This window comes from Bombus pyrosoma, linkage group LG6 (assembly GCF_014825855.1).
Source record: "Bombus pyrosoma isolate SC7728 linkage group LG6, ASM1482585v1, whole genome shotgun sequence".
Classification (NCBI taxonomy): Eukaryota; Metazoa; Arthropoda; class Insecta; order Hymenoptera; family Apidae; genus Bombus; species Bombus pyrosoma.
In genome coordinates, this window is record NC_057775.1 from 2617178 (window position 1) to 2635319 (window position 18142).

Sequence of the window (18142 nt, forward strand, 5' to 3'; positions counted from 1 at the left end):
ACGAAAAGTGTGAACAACGAATCCGCGTTCATCAGTCAAAGGGCACACCCACACCAAGCTTTCCTCCGAGACACCTTAAGGGCAGTCCAACACTCTCGAGCAGGCGCTCAAGCAGTCATCAACAGTTATACTCTCGAGCAGGCGCTCAAGCAGTCATCAACAGTTATACTCTCGAGCAGGCGCTCAAGCAGTCATCAACTGTTCTACTCTCGAGCAGGCGCTCAAGCAGTCATCAACAGTTATACAGTCGAGTTCAAGTCGAGTTCAGTTTCTCACTCTCTCAAAATCTTTCCTATTCCAACTCCAATTCCGAGTCACAGTTCAGCACTTGTCGAGCCAGTGGTCAATCAGTCAACATCACCACATCTCTCTCGGTCAAGTCATCATCCAGTGTTCGGCCGATATCATCATACGAAGCGATACGCAAGGGGTCTCACGTCGCACTAACTCGTCGTTGTACGGTAAAACATACACCATTGTATCACCGAACCTGCTGGATCAATTAAAGATATAATAACCTGTCAACCTCAGCGTTATTTCTATTAATCACCCTTATTATCCCACAAGAAATAAGGGATCGTACGATTCGTGGCGTCGATTAGTCTATCGTAACGGGAATTTACGACTCCCGTTGGCGCGCTTCTCCCTGATCGCGTCTCCCCGCGAACGTGCGAAAATACAAGCCCTCAATACGGAACATCCGTAAATTTCATGAAATTCGGCATATTAAATAAGAGTTTTCGTTTCTCAAATCTGTCCATCCAGAATCCATTTAAAATTCAACTCTAAATATATCGCATCAACGACTTTTACTGTGAATATATGAAATAATGAAAAACAGCATTTTTCACGTTTTTATATTAAGTTTCGAAATATCTTTCCAGAAAAGAGGACAGGACATATTTGAATAAAAATCGAAATCTTCTAATTACTACGAGTAAAAAAATGATAGTCAGCTTTTTAATTTATAGATATCCAATAGCGAATCGCGTGGATATAGTAATGAGACAAAGAATAAATTACTCCAAGGTTATACGTCCCGTAAATTTTTCTATGAGAAAAACGAACAGCCGAAATGAAGTTTTCCAAGAGCAATTTATCGAAGGATAAAAAGCGTTTCCTTCTAAAAATTCTTACAGTGAAATTTATGAATGGTCGATATTAAGTCATTCGCTCGCGATTAATTAAATGATTCCAAGTTGATTTCTCAACGACACTTTCGCTGCGAAATGAACGAGTAAAAAGTTCAACCTACAATTTCATCAGACAGCTTCATTAGCTAACCAGACAGAAATTTTTAATATCTGTAATTATCCAGGTACAACCTTGATCTTTTTACAAAATAATAACATTGAAGAAATTTTGTAAAATTACAGACTAAAAGAGACAGCAATAAAAACTGGTATACCGAAATTCAAGTTTTCAACCATTCTTAATTGAATTATACAAAAATTTCTTTGTGAACGAAATTTATGAAAATTCGAAAATAAAATAAGTTTCTCGTCGCTGGCTAAAGCAAACAATCGGAAATTGACGTTCACCGCATTTTAAATAATATCGCGTGTAATATTTCGTTTGATCTCGTGCTGCGTTTTACCGGTAATTATTGCTCACATATACGACTGTCACGCAATCGAGATCTCTCCGTCCAACTCGTAACTATTCGAGCCTTGTAACGTTTTACACTTCGTCATAACGCCTGGCCGCTCAAATAGCGCGTACGTCAATCAAAATTTATGCAATACCAAGATTATTTATTTCTAGCAGTTCTATCGAGCTTCTATTACTGCTTCCGTAGAATTTTATCGCTTTAACACTACGTATCTTTAACGTCTGTCAAAAAGGAGAATCGATCCTTAATGACGTAATGAAAAACGTGATGAAATTGCGGATGTTTACGCACTTGTTGAGAAAAAGATGTAAAAATGTGAAAAATGAACAGCATATGCAAAATAAAGTATTCGTTATGATATTTAATAAATGAAACAAATCTATAGTTAAATTCCATTTTCCTATTCACTCTTGTGCATAAATACGTACGTATATCCGCAATTTATTTCTAATTAATATCAATAAATTTCTAATTATTTGATGTAGTAATTAGCGCACGATGTAATTGCAAAATCATATGTATGTATTATGAAATTCGGGGGAATTAAATGATAAATTAAATCAAATATTTGAGAAATAGAAATTAATTAATGACATACAGTATGTCTTGAATTGGTGTGTAATAAGAGAACATTTTTAAACATTACGCGTAGATAATAACTGTCAGAAGACGAATACTGATTATCATTTAACGGTTGTTCCGGAATTCTGGAGTACCGCAGACGTTATGAATATTTTCATAATTTCACTCTCGAGTAACAGCTGACGTTAAGTAGTCTCAATAATTCTCAATTAGGTGGAATTTTATATGTAATTATGACTTGCAGGATGAAATTTAGAACTTTTATTTTAAGGTATCTCAGAATCTTGCCACTCAGAATAATACTTCTTACACATACAAGCTATAATCTCCGATATAAAATGAAAAAAGGAATAACATAAGAATAACAATGAAATGTTTTGATGAAATTCTAGAATATGTTAAATTCATATATAGACCGACAAGAGTTGTACGATAAAAACGTCAGAAGAGAATATTGTGCAACGAGATTTATCCAGGTGTTTTAACCTTAAAATTCGCAGTAATTCATATAAAGTTTTCTTAACAAGCCGCTTTACGTAACGCTGGAGCAACGAGCTGTTAGGGGCAATTTTTAGCATGCCTATTAAACAAGAGTACGTCTTTTACGTTTACTGAGAAAAAGTCTCCATTACTTCCACTTCTCTAATCGTACGTTTCAAGATTTATACTTCACTTTATGCCGCTATGGTCGCCGGATATCGGATGTTCCAATGAATTGTGGAAAATTGTTCGTACAAAAAAGGTTAGAGCTAAGCTCGTTTCACGGAGGATATGACTAGTATGAACGACTGAGATTTCTATCGCTGACGTAATTTATAGGATGAATATGATTTCTCAAGTCTTAGTCGTTATTTTATTTCTCGGATCCATTTCTTCATAATTTTTAACATACAACCTATAAGAATGATCATCGATTTAATAATTATCATCCTTTTTTTTTCAAGTCTTTGATACAAAATTTATTTTTCTTAATTTAATTTAGTAATCTCTATTTCACATTTTAAACTCGTTTCCAAAGCTGGAAATTATAATTTCAATTTCAGTTTCTCGACCGACGCAAACCCAGATACATTTTCGATTCAACTGGAATACTCCTTCTGTGCTAAAAACTTATATATACGATCAATATTACAGTGTTATATTATCAGATATTTTCGTGAATTTTTGAAAACAACATTGAAGTATTTTAATATACATTCGACATTGTACCGATAGGAAACGAAAAAGATACTTATTGTTAACTAACAATGTAAGAAAGTATAACATAGCATAGTACACTATGCTAAGTACTTAGCACGGTTTTTATCATGATAAGTATCTCAGCTGGAGAAGATTAATATTCCAGCAGCGCATAAAGAAGTATGTAAAAGGCTGCGAACAATCAGTAACTGTATTTGCAAAACAATCGTGTCACATAATGTTAGACCTCGTTGGCTCATGAGAAACTTCTCTCTCTCTCTCTCGGCTCTTTTTTCTTTCCTTGCCACTTAGGACAAAACTAGAATCAAGATCCAGTTACGAGAAATACCGCGTATAGAAGTATCATGAACAATAACAAGTTCATACATATTCATGAATAATGATATCCCATAATACGTTTCCAATCCTAAATATCCCAGCGTCCAATTTTGACCAATTATAAAAATCAACCGTTATATTTTTTCTCATCATAATAAAATATCGTGCGTAATTAGTAAATGCGTGCTGTCAAAGAAACGAAAGAAAAAACGTAAAGAAGCGAACCGTTATTTTTATATATACGGTCAGAGAGAATGTCAGACAAACAGTACGACGAACTTAGTGAGAATATTTCAAGGGAAAGGTAGAATGATTCCATGATTCTTAATGCCAAGGTATATTCGCGACGCAAGTCGATAATACTGTAATGGCATTATTGCGAGATGCACGCACGAAGAAAAACTTATTCTAACTTCTGATTTCGACAGATTATCCGCTATAAGCGTTACACGTGTATATAACTTTCTGCAATGTTAAATAAATATAAATACTATCAACACTTTGTTTTATGATGTCAATTTATACTCTCGTCGTATGCATATGATTTCAATTCAACGAAGGCAAATTTGTATTTACTTCAGGTTTGAGGTAGAATTTTAGCGTCAATTTTTCAAATTTCCGATTATTAATAGACAATGTATATTTCATGCAAATTCATGATTTTATTAAAAAGGAATGGTTCCTAAATAGTGATGTGTTTTACATACTAAGTAGTGTAACGAACACTGTAGCGAAATTCAGTTCAAAATAAAGTTGATATTTTACATTTGAAAGTTGAAATTTTCGTAAAATAGGGAGTCTGTCCATGGAATTCTCTTATTAATTCAATATATCTTTCTCAAAGTATATTTTTCTGTGAATATTTTCTATAAAATATTCTGCGTTTTCAAGGATCAATTGATTCAATAAAACGATAGAAAGAATAAACCGATACAATCTGCTTTACTTTCTACATAGTATGTCGAAAATACATGCATTATTCATGATGTATTCGCAAATTTAACGTTGTTTCTCTGATTTTAGTTAAAAGATACCACGCATAATATGAATCTGTCAGTTCAATTATCGGCTTATTTGATAATTTAACGCGTTAAAATCGCGCAAGCTTAACTACTATAGGTTACTCTTCAATCAAAAATTGCTTCTAAACCTGTGGTGCAAAATTAATGAAACCGAACTTAGTTTTTATCAATTCTTGCAAATGTAATTCAGACATATTGTTATATTATTATGCATTTAAAAAATTGCAGATTCTAGTTACAACGGATTAGAAATAGTGGCAATTGGAACGACGAGTTAACTCGTCCTTTCCAGGTTAACAGGTTACTTGTAATGCCTGTCTCGCGTTTGAAAAATTGACAACCAGTGAATCGTGTATTTTCCCACTCGATTGTGCTTCTTGGAAACAGAAGAAGTGGTGTCTTTTAACGACTCTGCTTACTGTGACTTAGGTCAGCATTGTACAACGCATGTTGTTTACAGAAAATCTTTAGTGACCAAAATGTCAGATATTTTGTAATGCATGAAAACAACACATGAAGATTGTTCAGTGAAAGGAGTAAGATCTCCAATTAAAATTATGAAATACTTTCCAAAATTTCAACCTTGAATTTCGACGACGATTGTGGTTACGTTATCATGCTTTTATCTTTTTAGAAAGATTTTTAATTTAATTTTTAATTTTCAATGTATATGGTGTATTAAATATCAAGAGATCAAAAAATAGTTGAAAATATGATAATGTCAAAATATCAAAGAATAAAAATCAAGTATCAAAATATATTGAAAGGAAAGATTCTAAATTAGTAGACAATGCAATTCGCTCTCAGAATAAGAATAATCTTCGAAAGTTACTCGTTCGATTTACTCAATTCGGTGTACCTACGTAATTTCGTCTTGATTTTATTCTTCGTTAGAGACAGATGTTTCACATAACGTACGTATAATTAGATTCAAACTTTAGATATAGGTATACATTCCTCCTGATTATCTTGTCTTGTCGTTCTTTTCAACGTTACGCAATGCACGCGACTTCGTTTCGCCGGTAGGGCATTGTTTAATGAAAAATGTGAAAGAACGGAACTTGCGATTATAATTAACGTCTTGCGACGTTTTAGAGAAAAAAAGACTTGTTCGCCTTCTCCCGTCAGACAATCAGCGCAGCCGTCGACTTTTCACCTAATTCTCACTTCGCAAAATTTCATAAATTATTCCTTTAAGATTTTAAATGAAAACTCTACATTATCAGCTATTAAATGACAGAACTGAATCAGTTAAAATCAATGCAATGTAGACAATGAAGACATAACACTTTACAGATTAACAATTATTTATTATAGTTTACATTTATTATAGAAAACAAATATAAGTCGTTATGACTCAAATAGGATAAATGAATACGTTAGAGAAGATTCAAATTAATTGTTTCATTCAATCCAAATTACTTTTACGTTATAATTCCATAACATGTTAAAACTAACGCTTACTTTGTCGGTGAATGAAGTTTATGTTCAATACGTATTAATAATACATCATTTATTTGTTACTTGTATTTAGTATTAAGAACAATAACTTTAATAAGATAAAGAAGACTATTAAGATGTATTTTTCTGTTGTAAAAAGCATATTTTTTCATTGTAAAACTTTCCTTCGTTTTAAGCATACGTATACTTTTTCTTCATATTCAAGTTACCAACTTGTAACAAAATATCACGAATTATACACTAAATACAGTCTTATCAAATATAGTATCAAAGTTGAACAAACTAAAAAATGCCGATTTTCTCACGAAATACATAACCGTCGAGGGTCGATAAAATTAATACCAACAAAAAACCCACTCTTTCATTCTGTCGCTCGATAATAATTGATCTTCCATTCAAAATGTTTGAATATAAAATGAAGTTAAATACTCACCTCTGGAAGGTCGTAGCCCTTTAATATCCTTTGGAGTCAAGTTTCACTTCGGTTGCGACACCGAGGATCCTCGGCGTGTTTATGCTCACGATACGCGCGGGAGGAACAGGATCGTGGTTCACGGTGCCACGATCAACAGCAGACTAGCCCGATACCATTCTCCATCCAGGCTGTAATATTCGACAACTTCCACCACTTTCTTGCCTTCCCTCCTGCCATGGTACCAGCTTATGGAAATGATCCGAGCGGTCGCTACCATCTCGCCGTTTTCATGGCGCTGAGAATCGGAGAACACGGTACGAATAGCTTTTACAACAATTTCAAGAAGCGTAGGGACGCCTAGATAAGCGACAGTATTTTGTTTTATTGTTGATAAAATAATTTATTTATTTCTGATTTGTGAATAAAAATAAGATTATAAATAAATCGCACATTTATTAGGTGGTATGGCAGGTATTTCAGAAAATTTACTGTTTAAAATAATTCAGTCCTGTGTTACAAGAACGACGAAACTGTCGAAGCAGGATTTCAAAGAATTACAAAAATAATTCTTGATTATTATATAAATAATTATCTTGTAAGCTATCAAATAGTTTTCTTTTGGTTTTTCGAAAGACTCGTTTGAGTTGCACTACTTTCGAAAGATATGCTCGAAATATCGTTTCGTAATAAACGGTATCGATTAATCTTTATTAGATATATATATAATATTTTGATATTTTTAAAAAGTACCTTACATTTTTTTTATCTTTTTAAACGTACCTATCGAATTTCCACAAAGATCGCAACGTTTATTACGTTTCGTCCAATCACATTGCGTCAGTTAAAACGTATATATTCAAAGCTTTAATTAATTGAAATTCCAATTACGTAACGGGTCTAACTTTTAATTGACAATTACGTGTTGGTACGTACAAAATCGTAATTTACTTGGTTCCATTTGGCATTTATGAACAGTTTCAATTTACCGAATCAAAGAACAAGGGTTTAACATTGTTATGTTATATTATAATTATATAATAATGTACATTTCACACAAATTTATTAAATATCTTTCGTTCGTTGTGTTTTTATTAGAATGTAATGACAGCGTTTTAAAAGAAAGTAATTGCCGTGTTCGCGGATATGTAAGACGGGAAATTTAATGACAGCATATTAATGACTGAACGGAAATATATATTCTTCAGTTTACGTTCCTTGCCGTTCTTTCGTGCTTTATTTCGGCTCGCACGTTCAAGGAGATTAGCCATTCAATGACATTTATTATAATGATATACCATTTAATAGATTTACTACTATCATAATTATATTACAGTGTATATCATGTTATATCACTATAGTAACTATTAAATGCTATTAGATGCGTATGTTTATAGAAATTTATACTTTTACGAATAATACTAAAAAAAAAAAAAAACAGAACTTCAGAAAATATTTGTTTTATCCACTAAATATTATAAAGTATATTGTACTTTGTATATTTTGTATACTTTTGTATTCTGTACGTTTTAATATCCCTAAATTCCCCAAAAATCCACAATCTGATAATAAAATGTTTATATAAAAGTGTATCTGTATGTTGCAAAATTTATACAAAATTATTACCTTGAATAGATCGTTTCGTTCTCTCAGGGATTCGTAATCTTCTATAAATAGGAAATTAAAAAATCACTGTTGAAATTTACAATTTAATTTCTTAAAAACAAATGTTGAACAATACGTTATACATGTAATACCGTCATATTGACTGTGACTTTATTTAACGGATTTCCCATTACTTTTTACGAGTTTCGTACGACCATATTCGACGTACGTGTAATCCTGAAGACCAATGTCACCGTTGCCAGCACCGTAACTAGGCAGATTATAAAAGGACCGAATAGTAAGTTCCTCGTTTGCATAAATTAGCTCAGGTGTCCTCGATTTTCTTTCCTGGTAGTGAAATTAAAAAACCGGTTTATCTTGCGTTGAACAATTGGACTACGTTAAATCGTTACATAGTAGAGTACATCTGTCTCTTCGAAATTACCTACCAGTTTCATCGACGTTTTTCACGGAAAGAGGACAGAATATTTTTAATTCAAATCTGTATACTACTCGAAAATAGTCTAGAGTTTTGTGTTAGATTATTAAAATATAAATAATAAAGAAAATAAAGAAGTTACGTATTCTTTAGTGATACGTTTATCTATTTGTTTAGATTTTAAGTATTAGTATTCTAAGTATTATACAATTTCTAGGATTCTAAATGTTAGAGATTCATTAAAGTTGTTTTTAAAAGATACAAACCTGTTATGGTTTTAAATTCGATGAAGCTGTTTCTGTTTTATTCGTAGGCAAAATCTGGTCATATGTTTCTTCTTCTAAGATATGTGAATTATGAACATCATTCACATTATTTAGAATATTTTTCAGAAAAATATTACTTGATTCAATCCCCGAAGATCTTGATTCGTTATAGTATCTGTTAGTTTCATCAACACTAACTTGTTCACTATTTAGGAAGGACGTGTTTAGTGAACTTTCGTCGAAATTCAATTCTGTTTCTCTATCGAAAGTATCATTCTCCTCATTCATCATTTCCATCAGGGTTTGTACGTAAGGTAAGAGACTTTCTCTGTTCAGTTCAAGGAAAAGATTTAAATCCATTTCTTCGTTGTTTGTATCGTCGATTTGTGGGAATGATAACTGTGATTGGACATCATTCGACTGATCTGAATAACTGAAAGGTTGAATGTTATCTGAAATAAATGTTATTTTATTGAATCTAACAAATCTTTCAATCGAATGTTAATTAACTTCTTACTGCTAATTTCATAATTCTATAATCAATTTTGTAATTAATTATCAATGGACTTAATACGGTAATTGGTATTACAACAAAATGTCAAAATATATTATTAAATAAACATAAATTTAATTTATACTTTTTAATAAACTCGATTGTGAGAATTCCAATTTATCTCACTTTTAAAAATTCGATTTGTGAATTGAAATAAAAAATCGTAGTTGTTTTTGTAGATACTCGAATAACGCAGTTTAACTTTCAGTTCGCAATAGAAGTAGGAAAATAATGGGCATTATACCCGTAACGAATCTATAAAATTCCATCTCTGCTACAAGCAAGGCCACCTATTATGTATTCATTCTAGCGTAAAGATATTATAATAATTTGTGCAATATTGTGGAAAAACTTTACGATTTGCTGTTGATGGTAAAATAAATTTCAGCGAAAGAATTTATTGTAACGAGAAATATATCGCAAGGGACGAAGGGAACATACCTAATTTATTAAAGAACGTCTTAACACCTGGTTCGATCATGTCTGTGAAATTTCCATAGTCATCATTAGGGAAAGAAAATTGGTTTGCATTCTCTTCAGCATTTTTATTCCTAAATGTATCTTCATTATTTTGACTATGAATTATCGAACTCCACTCGAAGTCTCCATCGTGTTTCTCATTTTGCGGAGCTTTAGGTAAATTCTGAAAAGATGAAGCTTGTTAATGAAATTTATGTAGTATCTTCAATGGAATATAATGTTATTATATCCTAGTATTCGTAATTTATTTACAATGAATGGATTGTACAAATATAGACAGAAAAACGACGGTAGTTTAATATGAACTAATCGCAATAACACGCTATAATCTAGACAACTCTCGACACAACGCTAACAGCACTATATCCACAACGCAACTCGCACTCTCTGACTTCTCGGTTCACAGTCTTCGACTTCTCAACTCAAAGTTCCCTGCTCTCGCATGTCTTTTGTCTTTCCATAGACCCACCACACACGTGTTCCGCGACCGCTCGTGGCCAAAGCCACGTAGACCTTTTCTATGGAACCTATTTATTTGAAGGATCAATGACACGTTGATGGGCCCATCGGCGCCTCAGCTCTCGGGACATTGTTTACGGTTTAAAAACGCCTCGGTTCTCGCGACATTGTATGTGGTTTACCCGCTAACTCCTAGGCCTTATGTCCGCGATACTACATTTATTCCAACAAAAAAAAAAAAAAAAAAAAAAAAGGGAAATAATATAGCGTTGAAATTGAAGAAATTACTAAATTTACAACTTGCGGCAAATATTTTGAAGCGGCAAAAATTAAGCAGAAGAAATTATTTAATCATTTGTATCTTTTTTAATTGTCTACTCGTGGGTATCACGAGTATAAAACAATTTTCTCTCGAGAAAAATTTTCTGTCAGTTCTACCAAAGCTTTAGAAAACTTACTTCTTCGCGATATTCTTCGATAGATTTTTCATCAAAAGTCTGTGACACATTTTCAATCGGAGAGAACTGCATAGAGTTAAGAAACTTAAGAAACTTCTCCAACAAATCAACAGGGATGTCATCAAAGTGTTGCGCCTTGGCCATCAACCTTTTGTCTCCCGAAAGATCAATGGAATCTTCAACAGAGTGCGTTTCTTCTTTAGGTAAAGTCTTTTTAAAATTTTTGTGCAGTTCAGTCCACAAAGACGATAGCTCGTCTCTAGTTGATGATAAATTTATCTGCTTCTCTGGAACATTCTTTAAAAGCAGCTCTGATATTAATAAAACACAATTATGTAGAAATATTTTAAAATTAATTTATAATTAAAATACTTATTGCTTTTTCTTCTTTCAATAAATAAATTCAATTGATTTTAATCAATTTTTCATTTAAATGTAATTGTTTTATTCGCGAAATTAAAGTTATATCCATAATATACTATAAGAAATATACATAAATATAAATATGCATACAGAATATTTAATTAATTAAACGAAAATTAATTTTCTTTCCAGTATCGGTTTATATATCTAAGAGAATTCATGTTAGCATATTGTATGCATAAAAATAAGATAAAAATAAAGCAAAAGTACATACGAATAATTTGATAAAAATAAAACTCACGAAAGAGGAAAAATTGTCCCGTACATCAGATACTTTCCCATTTTCTGAAATCGTTCCGTGATAATGTCGTATACTGGGATTATAATCGATAATCGGAAAATTGGTTAATTCCTTCATATTTTTCACAGGAACCACAAGATACTGTTGATCGTAAGCATTTTCGATTTTCTGTGGCCGCGACGATAAAAATTGATTTCCCACGTAAGAGGGATATTTCAGAAGATAATTGAAAAATGGCGAAGGGCTAGATTCCCTTACATTATTCAGCAGAGCAGCTTCTAAAGCTGCGTACGGCGGTAACAGGATTCTGCTTGGTATAAGAATCTTCTCTAAAATATGCGTCAAATTTCTTTCTCTCAGAAAAGACTCAATTTCTTCTATCCCTTTTTTATCGTCAGATGGCGATATATTCTGAAATTATTAATTTCATAAATCATAATTAGCTTTTCGTTATTCATGATTTCACTGTGGACTTTTATGCATTTATGAAAAATTTCTGGATGCATAAAATGTCATAAAATATATCAGATATGCAAAACATAGTATCCTTTACAATATTTAAAATAGATTTCTTTTTCATTGTAATCTGCGTATGTGCAATCTATCATGCAATGATATAATCAGCATAGACTGTGATGACATAAATTGACCCGAATTTGAATACACCCAGTGGTGTATCATAGATATTATTTAGCTTATATTGATAAATCTCTATCGTGGATGTAAAAAGTGATGTCTCTTTAATCTTTCGCATTCTTTCATAGTGTCCAATAATTTTGTGTTCAGATTATTGGTAATTCTTCGGCTGTTGTTGATATAACCTGCTGTGTCTGACGATTTCTTTCTTTACAGCGAGTATACCGGTTTTTTATTTATTGGTTCGTTAGGAATGTACCATTCCGCATAGAAAATGTATGTCAGTGTTTATATTTAATAAAACAATTTTCTATCCAAGTTGCAGTTTTTTAATTATATTCCTAAAAAGTTATATTTCTATGAATTTGCATAAATATCCACAGTCCAGTTACGATAAATCTGACGATTAAGCGGAATTCATATTACGGAACCGACGAGACAGAAGAGAAGATTTTCATTACTATCTTTTTCTTCGTTTAACTAGCTACGACATAATAAATCGTCACTTAAAGAGTTAGTTTGCTTAATTTTGCTATTCGACTCTTTTTCACCCTCCATTTTACTCGATAATTCCCTCTCACTATCATTACGAACATTTATCTCACCTTCTATGTACATACATATTGCATCGCACAAATCACATTTACCCCAAATGAACTTACGTAACACAATTTAAATAATCCATCTGCGCAATAAACGCAAATTGCATACTTGCGGCCTTGCAAAGCATGAATAACGGTAAAAGATTTGCCCATTTCGCCACACTTCCGATCAAAATTCCATCGTGTGCTTACCATCGTACCGCGAACTGAGTATAGATTTTCTGTCAATGTAGTAGGTCGTTCTTGTCCCGGAAGTATCGGTCCCATGGCATCCAGATTGCCGTGTGATGTTTGCAGCCATTTTCGCAACTCTTCGCCACGCGACGACAGAATTTCCTCTAGCCAGTCACCGTACGCACCAGAACCGAGTATTTCCTTGATAGATTGAAGCCAATCTTGAAATTGCTGGAAATAGCGAATGCTGGAGTGCTTTTATCGGGAACCGTGAAGGGCTTGAGAAACAAGTTTGGTTGAATTCCGTGGAAAAATCTTAGCAGCTTCGATGCTTACGTCCAAATAAATAAAGATATTTAACTCTTTATATTCTACTGACTTTTTATTATTATTATTATCACTCAAAGTAAAAAATGTTTAGCTTTTACATGCGTTCACTTTTACTGTAAATATCGCGAGTGAAAATCAAATTTATAACGGGATTAATATATTATTTAAACAAATTTTAATTTTTTACTTAATTTGATTTCGAACGTTACCTTGAAATCTTTCTGTTCTTCGACATTTTTTCTCCATAGTTCTATCGCGTCCAATTCAGTTTTCGATTTTAGATGATTTAACCATGAGACAGGGATTCTATACCACGCATTCGGTATTCAAATAATTGACTTTAGTTTGTTTATAGAAAGGTTTAAATATAATTTGTATAATCTAATAATTATTTAAGATATGATATTCACCTTCTTCTTTCAACTCCATTTTCTTGATCCGAGTTTGTTAGTATCTGAAGAAATATTAGTCATTTCTATTATCGAACGATAAAGATCACAACAAAAATTAATAAATTACTAGAGAAGTTTCGAGTTTTATTTAAAGTTTACGCGAAGTCGAAATTTGTACATTTCACTCGTAGAATTGAGGAACGTTAATGAAAATTATGTGATTACGAGTGAAAAAATAATCATATAGATCACATTCATAATATTAGAAACAAGATTTCTAATTCCTAATTGATAATCATTTGTTAAGTGGAAAAACGAGTCATCTCGTCATTTAGGTTGCTCCTATCTTGTATGTAACAATTTATTTATCGTTTCGTTTCTGTTAAAAATAAATGACAAAACTAAATTTTCACATTTTCATGGAAGGAAATTAAGTAAATTCAGTTTGTCTTTATTAATTGTGAATTCAGTCATTACAGAAGAACCTGGTTAAGACGCAATTCAATTAATATTTAATAATTTAGTTAAGCCTAAGTTAATAGTTCCATAAAATGTAGAAACGCGATTCCATTTGACAATATATAAAAATAATTCTATTCTATTTAAGAAGAAATGTACCTCGCTATCATTCCGAGGGACTTCGTCCTCTTCCTTCAGAGATCTTCTTGAGAAAGATGAAGCAGAATCATTCGCTGCTGCTACATGTACCTCATGGCAAGTTCTTTTAATATTACAGTCGTCTGTCTCGCAAGATCCTACAATTTCTGCGGAACAGGTTTGCCTTTGTGGGCATATCCATCCACGACAACGTTCATTTGCCATTTCGTTCTCTGGAAAATTACGAAGGAAAACAAAAGATCTTTATAAATTTCCTTCATATGATATACAAAATTCTGTGAACTCTACCTTTTGGCATTACGCAATCCGGTGTGTGTTTACAAAGTGGAATCGAACAGTTACCCTCTGGTCTTCGTAAGAAACATTCGTATTCTGATGAACAACCGAGATTTCGACACTTTACGAATAAATGCTGCACTTCTACGAAAACAATCATTTGCATTGTATTAAAAAAGATTACATTTGGCAAAATTTTCACTACGAATGAAAGATCATATAACTATATTTTATTACTATTATTAAATTTATTACTATTATTGAAAGTATATATATAATATATTACGACTATTTATGGCAGAAGAACTAAAATGTACTAAATATATAAAAATCTTGAAGTCTGTGTGACTTGTCACCATCACAGTGGCTTAAAGACAAGAACCTTTGTTTTTCATGCAGCTTTTTATTAATTTACAAGGAGGATTCGCACAGAATGATTCCCGAAGAATGCAGTGGTTTCCTTGAGGACATTTGAACCCGGCGCAGGAAGCGGGGCCTTCGTAGTATTCTTTTTGGGTTACGCATCTTGCTATCTGTTGCTCGCACTCTGAATAAAATGTAATTCATTATCTACTAATCCACAGTAAAGAATTTTTAATGAAACAACGAAGATATCGATAGTCTTTCTTTTGTTTTTTAAATTAAAAAAAAAAAAGAAACTATTGTAATGCTCACTTTCGTCCCAGTGACAACGACGAACTTTCAACATACACACGTAACCATTGGTGCAGTGCACAGTATCGCAGGTAGAGGGTCCTCTTAGAGATTCTTAAAAGACACACGTGTAATATCGATAATTATATAAGGAGGAATATAGCACATTTTTAATAAAAAAAAGGAATAGAAAATACTTAAAATTGTGGAATGAGAACATTTCTAAATAAATTTTGAAATAGGATATTCTCAAACAAATTATATTTTAAAACAAATACACCATTGATCCCAAGCAAATAACGTTTTAAATAAAATCTACTATTAGATATTGCGCAGATATTTTCAGCTAGAAGAGATCGAGACGAAGATAACTCACAGACAAAATCTTTCGTTTTTGAAACGTGAATCGTCTCACTGAGAATGAAAATTCCACGAAATAGTTCGCTTTTCAGAACGGTCCGCAATATACATGTTCATACGTTCGACCAAAAAAGATGCGCACCAGACAGGAATTTCATTTCTTCTTTGTGTCGAGCAATTCAAAATTTACTGTATCCCTGTCCAAAGCAATAGTTTAACGCAAGATGTTGAATTTTCGACTTAAACAACTGTTCGACAGAATAGAAAATTGTATCGATGCGATTAATTACGTTCTTTGTACACTTTATCTCGCCATGTAATTCAATTTCGACAAGTACCATCCAGGCACTTACCTGTTCGAGATCTCGCGCAGTATAGCATACTGGGACAAGGAGGGTCTTTACATCGAAATTTTCGATGTACGCAGACATCATCCCCACCGCAATGTAAATACGCGCATCCTCTGAGACTATCATCTGTAGTTACTGCAATCAGACACAGAATGGATTACTTTCTGAAGAATATACACGTTTCTAGAGATAACGTACGCAAGAACTCTGTAACTTTAACATTTTTTTTAACATGCTATGCATTAGCAATTTTATTTTACGTTACTATGTGAGACCTGGTTAACAAAAACAGTATTCTATATAGAATTCATAACACTTGGTGTATTATTTAATTTAGCTCTCCAGCCGTGTGCAATGTCGAAATCGCATTCTACTTATTCTATTACTTTCGGCGGACCATGCTATCATCGTATCGCGTTTTTTGTGTTGCATATTAGAAGTCTTCTTATAACGAACCTGCAAAAATATAAATTTCGTCCGCGATTTTGTATAGAAAAGTATGAAAATCGGCCTCGGATGGAGGGTTAAATAGAAGTGTTAGATTCTAAATATGATATTGCATAAGTTGGTGAATAAGAGATTTTGAGCAAGTAGATGCTTATAAAAATGATAAAATTGACAGACGCGGCTAGCCAGGGGATGAAAGTTAATGATATAGAAGCTTAATAAAATCACATCATCATATTTCTGCGATGAAGGACGTTCTAAACTTGTTTGATTTTGTCATTATTATTAGTATATGAGATTTAATGAATTATTTTGATTCAAAATGCACCTACCTTCGCCTTTAAAACCATGAAGATAAACCTCTGTGGTCAATAGCAACAGAGGAAATAGTGTAAAGTACATAAACACGACACATTTCATTTCCATAGTGATAGGAACATGATAGCGAACGTTGTTCGATGGTGACTGCACCTGAAGTAAAGTAAAGCAGCTGACGCAATTGATATGGAAAAATCGTGTTTCGATATAAGCTGAGTAACTGGAGACCGTCGGAGAACAATCGGTCAGGAATGTACTCATTCGATATACATGGACATAATAGCGAGCGATTATCTATCTACAGAATATTCAGGCGCTTTGCAATGTTTAAGTAAAGATTTAAAAAAATTTTATAAAATATTTAGGTGCTTTAAAAAAAATACATATGTCATTTTTATGGCAAGTTTATCAGGGTATAACTATCCTTCAGGTCTAATTCTATTAATATGCGCTACTAGAATTTTCTGAAATCTTAAAATATCAATATTGCAAGTGGCAATTTCAAAAGAAGCAATATCAATTTTTCCTGAAAATGTTGAAAACGCGAACCTCCAGATCTCAAGGACGTGGGAAAATTCTTAGGGTAACAGAACGAGCAAGGAAGCTCTCTACCTTCAGGACATTCTAAGTTATAATCTGTCGAACCACCGAAAAGAGCTAAGGAGCAGAACTTCCATTGGTCGTGAAATTTCGCTCAAGGCACTCGAAGATTGTGAGATCTCAACCTCCTCAGTTCTAAGATCTACTGCTCTAGAGTTAAAGTTGCGACATCTTTCGAATCGCTTTATTTTATTTGCTTATTATTACTGTATTTGATTGTAAATGAATATTGTATTTAATACTAAATTACCAGCATTACTACTGTATTTAATAATAATATGTTATTACACTAGTATGAAATAATTTATTTAGAACGATTATAAATTATTAGGTTTCGAATTGAACTGAAAAGCTGTATTTAAATTTCTAAATGTTACAGTTATGGATTTGTTCCACTATAATTACGATATCGTTATCGTAGTTTCGTTTATTCGTAGAAATACTCGAACAATATCGTTTAGAATTTAGAATTGCTTACTGGAATTTTCACGTATAAATTTTCATAACCACCGTAGAGTTATGGAAAATATTCGACTATTTATTTATAACAATATAGGGTGTTCTCAGTAGGCATAATATTACATAAGTCTAATATATTGGGAAGCATATAAATTATGCAAGGTTAAATAATTAAGATAATACAGATACACATTATCTTGCCTATAACAGGAACAATTACTTTGTTCTTCGTTTACGTTAGTTTCTAATCGCATGTATGTTCGTAGCTATCGTACATAGTAAGCTCGTCTTATATTAATTGAAGCATAAAATAATAAGAAATATTAGATATTTATTCGGAAGTAAATTATAACCGAAGATGAATATAAAACTCTAAGATATTGAAATTTTTCCAT

General features: G+C 32.4%; 2 protein-coding genes across 2 annotated transcripts in view; both read right to left on the minus strand.

The window, feature by feature from the left end:
* LOC122568702 (glucose dehydrogenase [FAD, quinone]) overlaps positions 1-6755 on the minus strand; it is a 35549-nt gene extending 28794 nt beyond the window's left edge. The window contains exon 1 of the mRNA XM_043728752.1: positions 6629-6755. The gene's annotated coding sequence lies outside the window, so the exon portion shown is untranslated. The remainder of the gene's footprint in view (positions 1-6628) is intronic.
* A 1663-nt stretch (positions 6756-8418) lies between these two features.
* Positions 8419-17667, minus strand: LOC122568157. The gene is made up of 14 exons (XM_043727564.1): positions 16703-17667; positions 15927-16058; positions 15235-15327; positions 14942-15106; positions 14572-14703; positions 14284-14495; positions 13684-13727; positions 13483-13579; positions 12962-13174; positions 11532-11942; positions 10868-11164; positions 9912-10113; positions 8918-9369; positions 8419-8560 (listed from the first exon to the last, which is right to left on the minus strand). The coding sequence occupies exons 1-13, from the start codon at positions 16947-16949 to the stop codon at positions 8921-8923; spliced, it is 2694 nt and encodes an 897-aa protein (XP_043583499.1). The 5' UTR covers positions 16950-17667; the 3' UTR covers positions 8419-8560; positions 8918-8920.
* Positions 17668-18142: the final 475 nt, after the last annotated feature.